This window comes from Phyllobates terribilis, unplaced genomic scaffold, assembly GCF_046119375.1.
Source record: "Phyllobates terribilis strain yellow unplaced genomic scaffold, ASM4611937v1 Scaffold_140__1_contigs__length_4765195, whole genome shotgun sequence".
In the NCBI taxonomy this organism is placed as follows: Eukaryota; Metazoa; Chordata; class Amphibia; order Anura; family Dendrobatidae; genus Phyllobates; species Phyllobates terribilis.
In genome coordinates, this window is record NW_027362900.1 from 4,025,526 (window position 1) to 4,040,161 (window position 14,636).

The 14,636-nt window shown below is 44.1% G+C and overlaps 2 protein-coding genes across 4 annotated transcripts in view; both read right to left on the reverse strand.

Annotated features, from left to right (window-relative positions):
- LOC141205544 (uncharacterized) overlaps positions 1–14,636 on the reverse strand; it is a 216,762-nt gene that overhangs the window by 29,731 nt on the left and 172,395 nt on the right. The window lies entirely within an intron of this gene.
- Positions 3,668–14,636, reverse strand: part of LOC141205551 (uncharacterized) — a 57,636-nt gene continuing 46,667 nt past the window's right edge. For 2 of the 3 annotated variants that reach the window (XM_073664116.1, XM_073664117.1), the window contains exon 7: positions 3,675–6,082. In XM_073664116.1, the coding sequence (XP_073520217.1) occupies positions 4,416–6,082 (1,667 nt within the window). In that variant the 3' untranslated portion in view covers positions 3,675–4,415. Of the gene's footprint in view, positions 6,083–14,636 lie in introns of all 3 variants that reach the window. The other variant, XM_073664118.1, reaches the window with a different exon arrangement.

Sequence of the window (14,636 nt, forward strand, 5' to 3'; positions counted from 1 at the left end):
TGTCATCAGCATAGAGATGGTACTGAAAACCGAATCTGCTGATTGTTTGTCCAATAGGAGCAGTGTATAAGGAGAAAAGAAGGGGGCCTAGCACTGATCCTTGAGGACCACCAATAGTAAGGGGAGGGAGAGAGGAGGAGGAGCCAGCAAAAGATACAGTGAAGGAGCAGTCAGAGAGGTAGGAGAACCAGGAGACAACAGTGTCGTTGAGGCCAATAGAGCATAGTGAGCAGGAGCTGGTGATCCACAGTGTTGAATGCTGCAAAGAGATCCAGGAGAATCAGCAGGGAGTAGTGACCATTAGATTTAGCTGTTAGTAGATCATTAGAGACTTTAGGGAGTGCAGTTTCAATAGAGTCTAAAGAGTGGAAACCAGATTGGTAAGGGTCAAGAAGAGAGTTATCTGAGAGATAGTGGATTAGACGGGAGTGGACCAGGCATTCCAGGAGTTTAGAGATAAAGGGAAGATTGGAAACAGGTCTGTAGTTAGCAGCGCAGTTCTGGTCAAGGGATAGTTTTTTTAAGTAATGGATGTATGCTGGCGTGTTTAAAAGAGGAGGGGAAAAATAACAGATGAGAGGGAGAGGTTGAATATTTTAGGTAGGTGAGTGGCGACAGCTGGAGAAAGGGACTGAAGGAGATGTGAGGGAATAGGGTCACTGGTGCAGGTGGTAGGGCGAGAAGATGCAAGGAGCCTGGTCACTTCTTTTTCCGTGACTGCATCTTGCTCATTTTCTGACTTCAAACCAATGTTGGAGGGAGGAGCATGCATAACATTTGGGGATTGGGAGAAAATTTCCTTTCGGATATGGTCAAATTTTTCTTTGAAATAGTTGGCCAGATTGTCAGCGCTGAGGTCGGTGGTCGGGGCCTGTGCTGTTTGATTAAGGAGAGAATGAAAAGTGTCATAGAGGTGTTCAGGATTATTGGACAGTAAGATGATGAAATTATTAAAGTAGGTTTGTTTGGAGAGGTGAAGGGCAGAGTTATATGTTTTAAGCATAAATTTAGACTGTATGAAATCTTTGGCCAGATTAGATATTCTCCACAGCTGTTCGGCACACCTGGAGCACCGCTGGAGAAAACGTGTTTGCGGTGTGTGCCAGGGTTGTCATCGTCTGTGCCGAGTTGTTCTATGTGTAGGAAGTGCGGCTTCATTCAGGACGCATTGCAATATTTCGTTATAGTGCATCAGTGCAGGGTCAGGACATGAGAGGGAGGAGATTGGGGCCAATGATGATTGCAACGTTTTCATAAATCTCTGGGTGTTAATGGCGCATATATTTCTATAAGTGTGGAAAGTGGGGGTGTCATGAGTAGGGTTACAGTTCTTGACAGAGAATGAAAGAAGGTTGTGGTCAGAGAGCGCAAGAGGAGAGTTAGTAAAGTCATGTACTGAGCATAGCCGGGAGAAGATCAGGTCCAGTGTGTTCCCGTCTTCATGTGTTGGAGAATTAGTAAGTTGTGAAAGGCCGAAGGAGAAGGTTAGCGATAAAAGATGAGCGACAGATGGGGAAAGGGGATCGCCAATTGGGATGCTAAAGTCACTCACGATGAGAGTGGGGATGTCGCAAGATAGAAAATTTGGAAGCCAAGTGGAAAAGTGATCCAGAAACTGACAGGAGGTGCCCGGAGGGTGATACAGAACCGCCACTCACAGGGAGAAAGGCCGGTAGAGTCTGACAGTCTGGACCTCAAAAGAAGGGAAGATAAGGGAGGGTACTGGGGGGAAAAAGTACATTTTGTTGAAAGGAGCAGACCAACACCTCCACCTGATCTGTTGTCGGTTCTCGGGGTATGAGAGAAGTGTAGGCCACCATATGAGAGAGAGCAACAGCGGCCGTGGTATCCGACTGCTGGATCTATGTTTCAGTGAGAACCAGAAGGTTGAGGGAATTGAGAGGAAAAAGTCATGGATGTAGGAGAGTTTATTACATGCTGACTGCACGTTTCAAAGGGCACAATTGAAAGAGACAGAAGGCATGCAAGGAATATTAATGAGGTTAGCAGGGTTTCTGAATGTAGCAGTGAAAGGGTTCTACTAAGTACTCAAGATGCAGCTCATGAAGGGATGGAATCATTCTTGGATGGCAGGAGTCATTAAACGTGCAATTTTGTGGTGAATTTAGAGAAACCACATGTTATATTAGTTGTGTTGAGCTTTTTATATTGTTCTTGTTTCATTAGTTTATTGCAAACAGCAAAACGTTTGTAAATTTTGGAAATAAACGGAATTTGGAAAGGAAGTTGAATAATTTTTATTGCAACTGTATGTATAATAATTACTTTTATATTTGGTAGCACTTTACAATTCACAGGGTACTTGTACAAATAAGACTTTTCCATAGAATACGCTTGGTTATTATTCAAGGCAGCTCATAAAATGGTAGAGACAGAATCTAAAAATAAAAAACAGAAAATCCCATTGTATGATTTTTGCATAATTAATTTGCATTTTATTGAATGATATAAGTATTTGATCAACTACCAACCAGAAAGAATTCTTTTTTTTTTTTTTGTTTAAGAAGCCCTCCTACTCTGCATTCATTACCTGTATTAATTACACCTGTTTGAACTCGTTACCTGTATAAAAGACACCTGTCCACTCAATCATACTCCAACCTCTCCTCCATGGCCAAGACCAAAGAGTTGTGTAAGGACACCAGGGACAAAATTGTAGAACTGCACAAGGCTGGGTTGGACTACAGGACAATAGGCAAGCAGCTTGGTGAGAAGGCAACAATTTTTGGCACAATTATTAGAAAATGGAAGAAACACAAGATGACCTCAATCTTCCTCGGTCTGGGACTCACCTCGTGGAGTAAGTATTATTCTGAGAGATGTCAGTAATCAGCGCAGAAATACACGGGAGGATCTGGTCAATGACCTGAAGAGAGCTGGGACCACTGTCTCAAACATTACCGTTAGTAACACACTACGTGGTCGTGGATTAAAATTAAAATACTGCAGGGCACGCAAGATCCCCCTGGTCACGTCAGCACATGTTCAGACCTGTGTGAAGTTCACCAATGACCGTATAGATGATCCAGAGGAGGCATGGGAGAAGGTCATGTGGTCAGATGAAACCAAAATAGAACTTTTTGGTATCAACTCCACTCGCCATGTTTGAGGGAAGAAGGACGAGTACAACCCCAAGAACACCGTCCCAACCGGGAAGTATGGTGGGGGAAACACCATACTTTGGGGGTACTCCTCTGCAAAGGGGACAGCACGACTGCACTGTATTGAAGGGAGGATGGATGAGGTCATGTATTGCAAGATTTTGGCCAAAAACCTCCTTCCCTCCTCTTTCTGCATGACAATGACCCGAAACACATAGCCAGGGCAACTAAGGAGTGGCTCCGCAAGAAGCATTTCAAGGTCCTGGAGTGACTTAGCCAGTCTCCAGACCTGAACCCAATAGAAAATCTTTGGAGGGAGCTGAAATTCAATGTTGCTCAGCGACAGCCCCGAAACCTGAAAGATCTGGAGAAGATCTGTATGGAGGAGGGGGCCAAAATCCCTGCTGCAGTGTGTGCAAACTTGGTCAAGAACTACAGGAAACATCTGAGCTCTGTAATTGTAACAAAGGTTTCTGGATCAAATATTAAGTTCTGTTTTTCTATTGGATCAAATACTCATTTCATACAATAAAATGCTAATTAATTATGTAAAAAATCATACAATGTGATTTTCTGGTTTTTATTTTTAGATTCTGTCTCTCACAGATGAAGTGTACCTACGATAAAAATTACAGACCTCTCCATTCTTTGGAGGTTGGAAAACTTGCAAAATCGGAAATGTATCAAATACTTATTTTCCCCATGGTACACACATACAGCACAATCCAGCCCATCTCCTCTTCAGTTCCTATAGACTCCTGCTGTTAAAGGACCTTTGGTGACATTATGGTAACATGACCGTGATGTCACCAAAGGTCTTTAAGCAGTCTTAACCTCAGAATAGAAATACTAAGGGGTCCTAAAAGAGTGAGAGCCTTGATAAATTGCCCAGTTTGCCCTCCCCCTTCCCTCCAATACCAGCCCTGCATACCAGCCTGTCTCCTCTTCAGTTCCTCTAGACTTCTGCAGTTAAAGAACCTTTTTGGCATATGCCGGTAACTATTGTATTTTTTGTATGATGTCAAATAAGTACGTTTAAAAAAATAAAAATGATTATTTCCCCTTGAGAGCAGTTTGAATACTATGAAGTTGTGTGGGTAAAAATTTCCAACATACTAAAAATAATTATGATTTATGATTTTAATGTGAGTTTTTAAGATGGTCTATAAGACTTGATCTCTTACTAAAACATTTCTCACAATCTGGGCATTAAAATAGCTTTTCCCTTGTGTGGCTTCTTTAATGTCTAACGAGATCTACTTTACCCCTGTAACATTCTCCACATTCTGATCATCAATATGGCTTCTCCCCTGTGTGAGTTTTCACATGCTCAATAAGATTTGATCTCTGATAAAAACATTTCCCACATTCTGAACATGAAAAAGGCTTCTCCTCTGTGTGGGTTCTCTGGTGTCGATCAAGATCCGCTTTCCGAATAAAACATTTTCCACATTCTGAACATGAAAAAGGCTTCTCCCCTGTGTGGGTTTTCTGGTGGTTATCAAGATGCTGTTTCTGAATAAAACATTTCCCACATTCTGAACATGAAAAAGGCTTCACCCCTGTGTGGGTTTTCTGGTGATAATCAAGGTGCTCTTTCCGAATAAAACATTTCCCACATTCTGAACATGAAAAAGGCTTCATCCCTGTGTGGGTTCTCTGGTGGATATCAAGATGCGCTTTCCAATTAAAACATTTCCCACATTCTGAACATGAAAAAGGCTTCTTCCCTGTGTGGGCTTTCTGGTGGCTATCAAGATACTCTTTCCGAATAAAACATTTCCCACATTCTGAACATGAAAAAAGCTTCTCCCCGGTGTGGGTTCTCTGATGTTTGAGAAGATTTGATTTGTCTGTAAAACATTTCCCACATTCTGAACATGAAAAAGGCTTCTCCCCTGTGTGGGTTTTCTGGTGGTTATAAAGATGCGCTTTCCGCATAAAACATTTCCCACATTCTGAACATGAATATGGCTTCTCCCCTGTGTGAATTCTCTGATGCATAACAAGATCTGATTTATAATTAAAACGTTTACAGCATTCTGAACATGATAATGGCTTCACCCCTGTGTGGGTTCTCTGGTGTCGATCAAAATCCGCTTTCCGAATAAAACATTTCCCACATTCTGAACATGAAAAAGGCTTCTCCCCTGTGTGGGTTTTCTGGTGGTTATCAAGATGCTCTTTCTGAATAAAACATTTTCCACATTCTGAGCATGAAAAAGGCTTCTCCCCTGAGTGGGTTTTCTGGTGGTTATCAAGGTGCTCTTTCCTAATAAAACATTTCCCACATTCTGAACATGAAAAAGGCTTCATCCCTGTGTGGGTTCTCTGGTGGATATAAAGATGCGCTTTCCAATTAAAACATTTCCCACATTCTGAACATGAAAAAGGCTCCTTCCCTGTGTGGGTTTTCTGGTGGCTATCAAGATACTCTTTCCGAATAAAACATTTCCCACATTCTGAACATGAAAAAGGCTTCTCCCCGGTGTGGGTTCTCTGATGTTTGAGAAGATTTGATTTGTCTGTAAAACATTTCCCACATTCTGAACATGAATATGGCTTCTCCCCTGTGTGAATTCTCTGATGTATAACAAGATCTGATTTATGATTAAAACGTTTACAACATTCTGAACATGAATATGGCTTCTCCCCTGTGTGAATTCTCTGATGTATAACAAGATCTGATTTATAATTAAAACGTTTACAACATTCTGAACATGAAAATGGCTTCACCCCTGAGTGAGCGCTCCGCTTCTTAGCTCCCTTTCTGTGCTCAACATTCTGTAATGAATCAGAAGATAGGACCACTTGATCATAAAATAGATCTTTGCTGTGAAGGGCTGATGTTATATCTGAAGGAAAGGCATGCTCTTCATATGTATCTGGTGCGATACCATGATCATCTGCTTTCAAACCTGAGGATATCATATGTCTTTCTGAGTTCCTGGTAAAGACGTCTGCCAACAATAAAACAAATATATTTGTAATAATGTAACTGTATCTTTATATTGTTAATGTTATATTTATTAGGAGTTCTATATGAAATAGCAAAATTCAGTTATTAACCAACTAAAAGTGTGATGCCAAAATAGATCTCAATCTATCGATAGAGAAAGATACTGATATTAGGGCACTACACAGTTTTTCAGCAGTTTTCTGATTTCAGTGTTGATCCTTAAATGCACTTTAGCACAGAGCAGGGCAGCGCGATGGAGCAGGGCAGCGCGATGGAGCAGGGCAGCGCGATGGGGCAGGACAGCGCGATGGGGCAGGACAGCGCGATGGGGCAGGACAGCGCGATGGGGCAGGACAGCGCGATGGGGCAGGACAGCGCGATGGGGCAGGACAGCGCGATGGGGCAGGACAGCACAGTGGAGCAGGGCAGCGTGGTGGAGCAGGGCAGAGCAGTGCAGCAGGGCAGCGCGGTGGAGCAGGGCAGCGCGGTGGAGCAGGGCAGCTCGATGGGGCAGGGCAGCGCGATGGGGCAGGGCAGCACGGTGGGGCACGGCAGTGCGGAGGGGCGGGCAGCGCGATGGGGCAGGGCAGCGCAATGGGGCAGGGCAGTGCGATGGTGCAGGGCAGCACGGTGGAGCAGAGCAGCGCGGAGGGGCAGGGCAGCGCGGTGGAGCAGGGCAGCACGGAGGGGCAGGGCAGCGCGGTGGAGCAGAGCAGCGCGGTGGAGCTGTATGGTAATGAACGTTGAAGCCCTGCCATTAAACCAGATGCAAGCCTGAATTTATTAATCTATGTGCAATGACATAATCTAAAATTATGTCATTCAGTTGAAGCGGTGTAGGAATTTTGTTACACAGGCTGCATCTGCCTTTAGCAGCAGTGGCTGAGTGGCATTTAAATAGTTAGGTACACATCGCTTTCCCCCCATGAGTTATTATTGCAGCTGTGGATCTGGTAAAGTCCCCCGTGGCCGCCATGTTGGTCCCCAGTGGCTCCCAATGCGCGGACTGCGTACAGAAGACACTGACTGTATGATGTCAGCCAGGTAAGTTTCATTCTGAAACTCTGCGGCGTTTTAGAGAAATACATACTTTAACAGACTAGTCGGACTGGCGGGTTCCCGGCGGTTTCTCTCCGCCCACTGTCTTAGATTGACAGGCCTCTGACAACGTGATCTATTACTTGTATATGGGGAATTATTTTTGCATAACGAGCTGTGGTTTTTAACCCCTTTAAAGCCCAAGACGTACTAATACGTGTCAGTGCCCTGGGCTTTAAGAGCCTGACCCGTATTAGTACGTCATCGCGATTGCGCGCGCACACAGGCTGTGCGTTTGCGATCGCCGCCGGGTGTCAGCTGATTGTCACAGCTGACACCCGGTACTATGTGCAGGGAGCGGTCCCGCACCGCTCCCAGCACATTAACCCCCGCAATGCTGAAATCGAAGTCGATTGCAGCATTGCAGTGGCTAAGAGGAGGTGATCGGTATACTCACCTCCTCTTCCGGCCTCCAGCGCTGTCTGCCGTGGCTTCCAGGATGTTGCCATGGGGACCCGATGTTGTCATGACAACATCCGGGTCACCAAACAGCAGGAAGATTTTTTGGACATGCGCAGTGCATCTCCAAACTATCTTCTCCCTGTCCAGCGCTGACTGCCTGCATGGCACAGGGATGGTGCTCCATCCCTATGCTATGCAGGCAATCAGAAAAAAAAAAAAATAATAAACAAAGCAAAAAACAATGCTTTATCATCATACCGCCAAACAAAAAATGGAATAAAACGCGATCAAAAAGACGAATATAAAAAAAATAAAAATGGTACCGCTGAAAACGTCATCTCGTCCCGCAAAAAACAAGCTGCCATACGGCTCCATCAGCCGAAAAATAAAAAAGTTATAGCTCTCAGAATAAAGCAATGCAAAAAAATATTTTTTTCTATAAAATAGCTTTTATTGTGTAAAAGCGCCAAAACATAAAAAACAATATAAATGTGGTACCGCTGTAAACGTACTGACCCGAAGAATAAAGCTGCCTTATCAATTTTACCACACGCGGAACAGCATAAAAAAATGTAAAAGATCAATTCCTGAATTGTTGTTTTTTGTTTATTCTGCCTCCCAAAAGCTGGAATAGAAAGCGATCAAAAAATGTCACATGCCCGAAAATGGCACCTATAAAAACGTCAACTCATCCCGCAAAAAACAAGCCGTCACATGACTCTGTAGGCCAAAATATGGCGATGCAAAAACTAGATTTTACAAATCTTTTAGTGTGTGACAGCTGTCAATTATAAAAACCCGATATGATTCTGGTATCGCTGTAATTGCACCGACCCGAAGAATAAAGTAATCTCATCACTTATACCGCACGAGGAACGGCGTAAAAAATAAACGCTAGGGCTGGGGTTAGGGTTGTGCTAATGTTATGGTTGGTGTTGTTTTTTTTTCAAAAGTAAAAAAAAAAAAAAAAAGATAATGATATGGCAACTAGTGTTGAACGCAAGTGCTCGCTACTTGAATTTGAATCGGGTGCTCGAGTATGCACTGAGTATCGCGGGTGCTCGAGTCTCCGCCCCATATGCTTCGTGGCCAAAAAAACCTTGCGGGGATTGCTTGCCATGCACGAGCGATCCCCGAATGTTTTTATTGGGGTGTCTAATAACCGTGAATCATGCGGGCGGGGACACGAGCATTTCACTTGAGCACCCGTGATACATGGTGCATACCTGAGTACCCGATGCAAACTCAAGTAGCGAGCACTTGCGCTCAAGAGTAATGACAACTTATTCAATATGATGACCTAATGTTATCAAATTCTGTGTCGTACCTCTGGGTTCAAAATGTTCACTATACACCTTAATAAAATCCTTGAGGGGTATAGTTTCCAAAATGGGGTCACTTGTGGGGGAGCTTCACTGTTTAGGCACATCAGGGGCTCTCCAAATGCGACATGGTGTCCGCTAACAAATTGAATGGAAAATCGGCTCAAATTGTTAGCGGACACCATGTTGCGTTTGGAGAGCCCCTGTGTGCCTAAACATTGGATTTCCCTGACAAGTGACCCCATTTTGGAAACTAGACCACCCAAGGCACCTATCTAGATGCATAGTGAGCACTTGGAACCCCCAGGTGCTTCACAAATTGATTCGTAAAAATGAAAAAATGTGTTTTTTTTTCCACTTTCTCATTTTTACGAATCAATTTGTGAAGCACCTGGGGGTTCCAAGTGCTCACTATGCATCTAGATAGGTGCCTTGGGGGGTCTAGTTTCCAAAATGGGGTCACTTGTGGGGGAGCTCCAATGTTTAGGCACACAGGGGCTCTCCAAATGCAACATGGTGTCCGCTAATTATTCAAGCAAATTTTACAATCAAAAAGTCAAATGGCGCTCCTTCCCTTCCGAGCCCTGCCGTGCGCCCAAACAGTGTTTTTTCCCCACATATGGTGTATCTGCGTGCCCAGGGGAAATTGCACAACAAATTTTGGGGTCCATTTTTTCTTGTTACCCCTGCGAAAATAAAAAAATTGGGTCTAAAGTAACATTTTTGTGAAAAAAGTTAAATGTTCATTTTTTTCTTCCACATTCCAAAAATTCCTGTGAAGCACCTGAAGGGTTAATAAAGTTCTTGAATGTGGTTTTGAGCACCTTGAGGGGTGCAGTTTTTAGAATGGTGTCACTTTTGGGTATTTTCTGTCATAAAGACCTCTCAAAGTGACTTCAAATGTGATGTGGTCCCTAGAAAAATGGTTTTGTAAATTTTGTTGAAAATGAGAAATCGCTGGTCAACTTTTAACCCTTATAGCGCCATAACAAAAAAAAATTGGGGCTCCAAAATTGTGCTGATGTAAAGTAAACATGTGGGAAATGTTATTTATTAAGTATTTTGTGTGACATATCTCTCTGATTTAAGGGCATAAAAATTCAAATTTTGAAAATTGCAAAATTTTCAAAATTTTCGCCAAATTTCTGTTTTTTTCACAAATAAACGCAAGTGATATCGAAGAAATTTTACCACAATCATGAAGTACAATATGTCACGAAAAAACAATCTCAGAATCAGGGAGATCCGTTGAAGCGTTCCAGAGTAATTACCTCATAAAGTGACAGTGGTCAGAATTGTAAAAATTGGCCTGGTCATTAACGTGCAAACCACCCTCGGGGCTAAAGGGGTTAATGGTGTTTTTTTGTGTTTTGGTCACTTTTTGATTTTTTTTTTATTATGCAGAATAAGCAAAAGCTGCAATTCAGACATAGTCTTTTTTTAAGTCTGTTCATCATGCTACATAAATATTGAAATAGTTTTATACATACAAGTTGTTATGGAAATGGTGATACCAAATATGCCAGGTTTGTTTTTCTTCTTTCAAATTAAGCTATTTTTTATGGGCAGAATTGGGCATTTGGGGATTTTTTTCTTGCATTGTTTAACACTTTTTTTAGACTTTATTTTCAGAATAATATAATTAATTATTGAGATAATACAGTGCAGAACCAAAAAATTTCACCCAGCATTTCGATTTTTGTTCTCAGATTTTTCATTATAAAGTCTTACCGATAACAGGATTATGACCGCACCATGAGCGAGGGGATCCGCACTTCAAGGACAGGAAACCTACAGGCTTAAAAGGTTGGCACCTCTCCTCCGCATCAGTTGGATTACAGAGCACGATAGGACCTCCATTGGTTGTTGCCAAAACACAAATCTTACCCGCACCACAAATCACAACTAAAACTGTGAACTTATAACACTAGTGAAAGAAGTGCTCACACACACATGACGGGAGGGATTATAAGGGTGCTGTCATGGGTTCCGAAAAAAAACACATTACTGGTAAGTAACTAAGACTCACCCATGACAGCACCATGACAGAATTATAGAGAAAATTAAGAATTTAGGGATTGACCACAGCCTGGAGCACCCTTCTTTCAAAGGTGAGGCCACGCCATCAAATGAAGATTGGCTACTTGTGGATGGTGAATTGGCCCCAGAGAGGAGATTTGGAATCTGCGGGAGGACCCACGAGTCAGTGACAGACATTGTCCTCAACCATGAAAAGCCCCTGACATGATGACTCTGTAGGAACACAAGGAGTCTTCTTACTGCCAACTCAACTGCAAGTAATTCCTTCAAGTTTGAGGAAAAAACTCTCTCGTCCCCTTGTCCAAAAGCCCTGGTTTACTACGTCTTCTGGATGAGCCCCCCAATCCCTGTGACTCACATCCGTGGTGAACAACTGTGTGACTTTATTTACCCAGGGAGCCCACCTGGACAGATTAGTGACATCCAGCCACCAAAGGAGGGACTGCATTGACATTGGGGATAGCGTCATCCTTCATTCCAGGTGTCCTCTAAAGGAAATGTCATTTCTTAACACATCCTACTGCAAGGCTCTAGTATGGAACTGGGCTCACAAGACTGCCGGAATGCATGAAGTTAGAAACCTAGAAGGGACACAGCGCTTCTAAGGGACAGGATGGGGAATTTCAGGGCCCTTAACATCCGGCCTCGGATCTTTTCTATCGCCTGGGAAATGATACTCCTGCACCAGCAGAAACCCAAAATAGTCCTGTATTTTTAGGGGCTCTATCTTTGACTTTTTAAGGTTCAATAGGAAACCTAAACATTCTTAGGTGGATATCACCTCCTGTAACTGACTAGTGCAATGCCGGGTCGAATTGAATACAACCAGAAAATTATACAAATACAGGATAATCAATACATTCTTCTCCCGGAGATGGGCCATCACCTCTTCTGGGAATTGCAGATTTTACACATTCCATTTTGAATGAAAGGATTCTCAGGAATTGAATAAAGCCCTTCAAATTTATTATCATCCTGAAAGAGCAGTCTGGTTTCTTGATTAGAAAGAGAGGGGATTAAAACCCCTTCCCTCTTTCTGACACTGAAACTTCTAATAGGACAGCCTTCTGTACCAGCTGAGACTTCGGCCTCTGGGGCCCGTTGCTCTGCTGACAAAGACCTAGAGGGTATTACCACGAATCTTCCATGCGGGATTGAGTGGAACTCCATTTCTAGACCGGATTTTATCAGGCCGAGAATCCAACTGTTTCCCAATATTTTTTCCCAGGCCGGGAAGAAGGACGAAAGTCTCCCCCCACCTGGGCTGGAAATCACTGACTTTTTGTAATCCTGGGAAGAGGTTCCGAACATGAAGCTGTTACCTTTTCTTCTTTGATCTTTCCATTTGTCTTGATCTGTGGAGGTCTTCCTGCGAGTGAACCTTCTTTTCCGGAAGGATCGCTTGTAGGCTGGAATGGACAAGTTAGGATATCCCTTTTTAGCATTGCCAGCCTTTTCTAAAGCTGGGCCAAATAGGTGTTCCCCCTCACACGGAATGGCACACAGTCTCATTCTAGCCTGGAGTTTCCCTGGCCAACATTTTAACCATAAGGCTATGTGCCCACGTTGCAGAAATGAAGCAGAAAATTTCTGCTTCATTTCTGCAAGTCCTCTCCCGGAAAAACGCATGCGGAATTCCGCATGCGTTTATTGCGCGTTTATCGTGCGTTTTCCACATGCGGAATTGCCTTGCGTTTTTAATGCATTGCACAAGGCAATTCCGCATGCGGAATTAATGAACATGCTGCGGATTTTTGAACGCAGCATAAACGCTGCGGAAAAATCCGCAGCATGGGCATAGGACTTGCGGATTCTCATTGGGGACCATGGGGTGCGGATTAACAAGCGTTTTACAAGCGTTTACGCTGCGTAAATTCCGCATCAAAAATGCTTGTAATCCGCAACGTGGGCACGCAGCCTCAGTGTTTGAAATGGCTGCTGACCTTGCAGCTAAACAAACTTGAATCCGCCGAAGCGAAGATAGAAAAGCTGCAGCCCCTCGCATAAGTGGGACAGTGGCCAAGATATTGTGTCTTGACATTGTGTCTTTTAACTGGGTTTCCAGATGATCCAACCAGATGATTAAGGATCTGGCTGTACATGTAACAGCCATTGTTGGCTCTAGAGCACCAGTCAACATCTCCCATGTACATCTAAGCCGCCTTTACTATGGCCGCATCCAGTTTTGGGACTTTGTTCTTGTTTGACAAGGAAGGCTCATCCAAGGGATATCTCCTCTTAATTGATGGGGGAAGGGAGCCTCTCTTTTCAGATCTTTTCCATTCCCTCTAAATTATGGGGCAGATTTTTTCATTCATAAGAAATGACCTATGCTTTTTTTGGTCCAAGCCTTCAAACATAATGTTCTGAACTGATTTCTCGAGTTTTGACTCGACTATCCCCATTGTGGTCCAAACTGCCTTTACGAGTTTGTCCATCTCATCTATAGGAAAACAAAGAATGCCAGCGATACCGTCTGAGGAGGATTCGTCATCATTATTTGAAACGCTAGACACATGTAACCCCGGGACCACTGGCTAGCCCTTTTGGCTCTTCTTACCTCTATGAACCTCTTCCTGGGAAAGAGATTTAAGGGACTTCCGCCATGATAATTGATCTTAAATCGGTGGCAGAGTTAGTGGTCTCCTCCGCTACTGTCTGCTCTATACAAGACTGGCAACGTTTTTTTTTGGTTGGAGTCAGGCAATAGATTTCTGCAAAGCGCACACTCTTTGCGGTTAGACTTTGCTGTACACTTCTTTCCCTGGCAATAACTGACAAAAAAGGGAAAGGCTACATCACTGAGTGAACTTTCACAAAGATCACTTACCAGTGTGAGGCAATCAAATAGTACGAGATTTAGAGGGGAACCCACCTCAGCCAAAAGACCATCTCTAGAGGCCGAAAACTCGTTTACTTTCCTGGAGCTCCTCTGACTGGATCTGCCACTGCCCGCAGACCTCCGTCTCTCACAGACACTGCCACCAAAACTACTGCTACGGGGTCGACGCTGTTCCGCCTGCTTCTGGGGCTTCTTATCAGGCGGCTGCTGCGGCTCAGTGATATCTATTATTCTGGAGGGAACAATGAGCAAGGAAGCACCGATCCATGCTCCTGCCGTCATTTAGAAGCTGGAGAAACGCTATTCCCCACCTCTACAGGCCCACACACTTCCGGTCAAGTGGCTGCGCTATCTGGGCACGCCTCGGCCGCTGCTAACATGCTGTTCTGGCACATCCTGGCATCAAACACGCCTTCTTCGCATCAGAGAGGCGCGCCTTCAGACCGGAAAACGCCAGCTGGCATGAATTCCAAGTAAGCACTGCACATGCTGCTGCCCTGTATCTCGCTTCTAGGTGCGTGCCAACACCCGATGAGCCAAGCCATCCTCGCCCGGGATGCTGCTCACCTGCACCCGCACACAACCGTGAAAGTCCTCCTGGACCCACTGTGGAGCTTCTAGGGACCCTGCACTGGCCGAGGCAGGGAAAATACCGCTGCCTGAACCGTCCGTCTGGGCCTGGGAGAATGATCTTCCGGTACAAAGGTTCACTCATCAAGGACAGGAAAACAACTGATCTGTGGGAGAGGTGCTGCCCTTTTAAGCCTGTGGGTATCCTGTTCTGGAAGGATGAATCGCCTCTCTCGTGGTGCTGTCATGGGTGATCGATAAAATTCATTTTATATAATTCA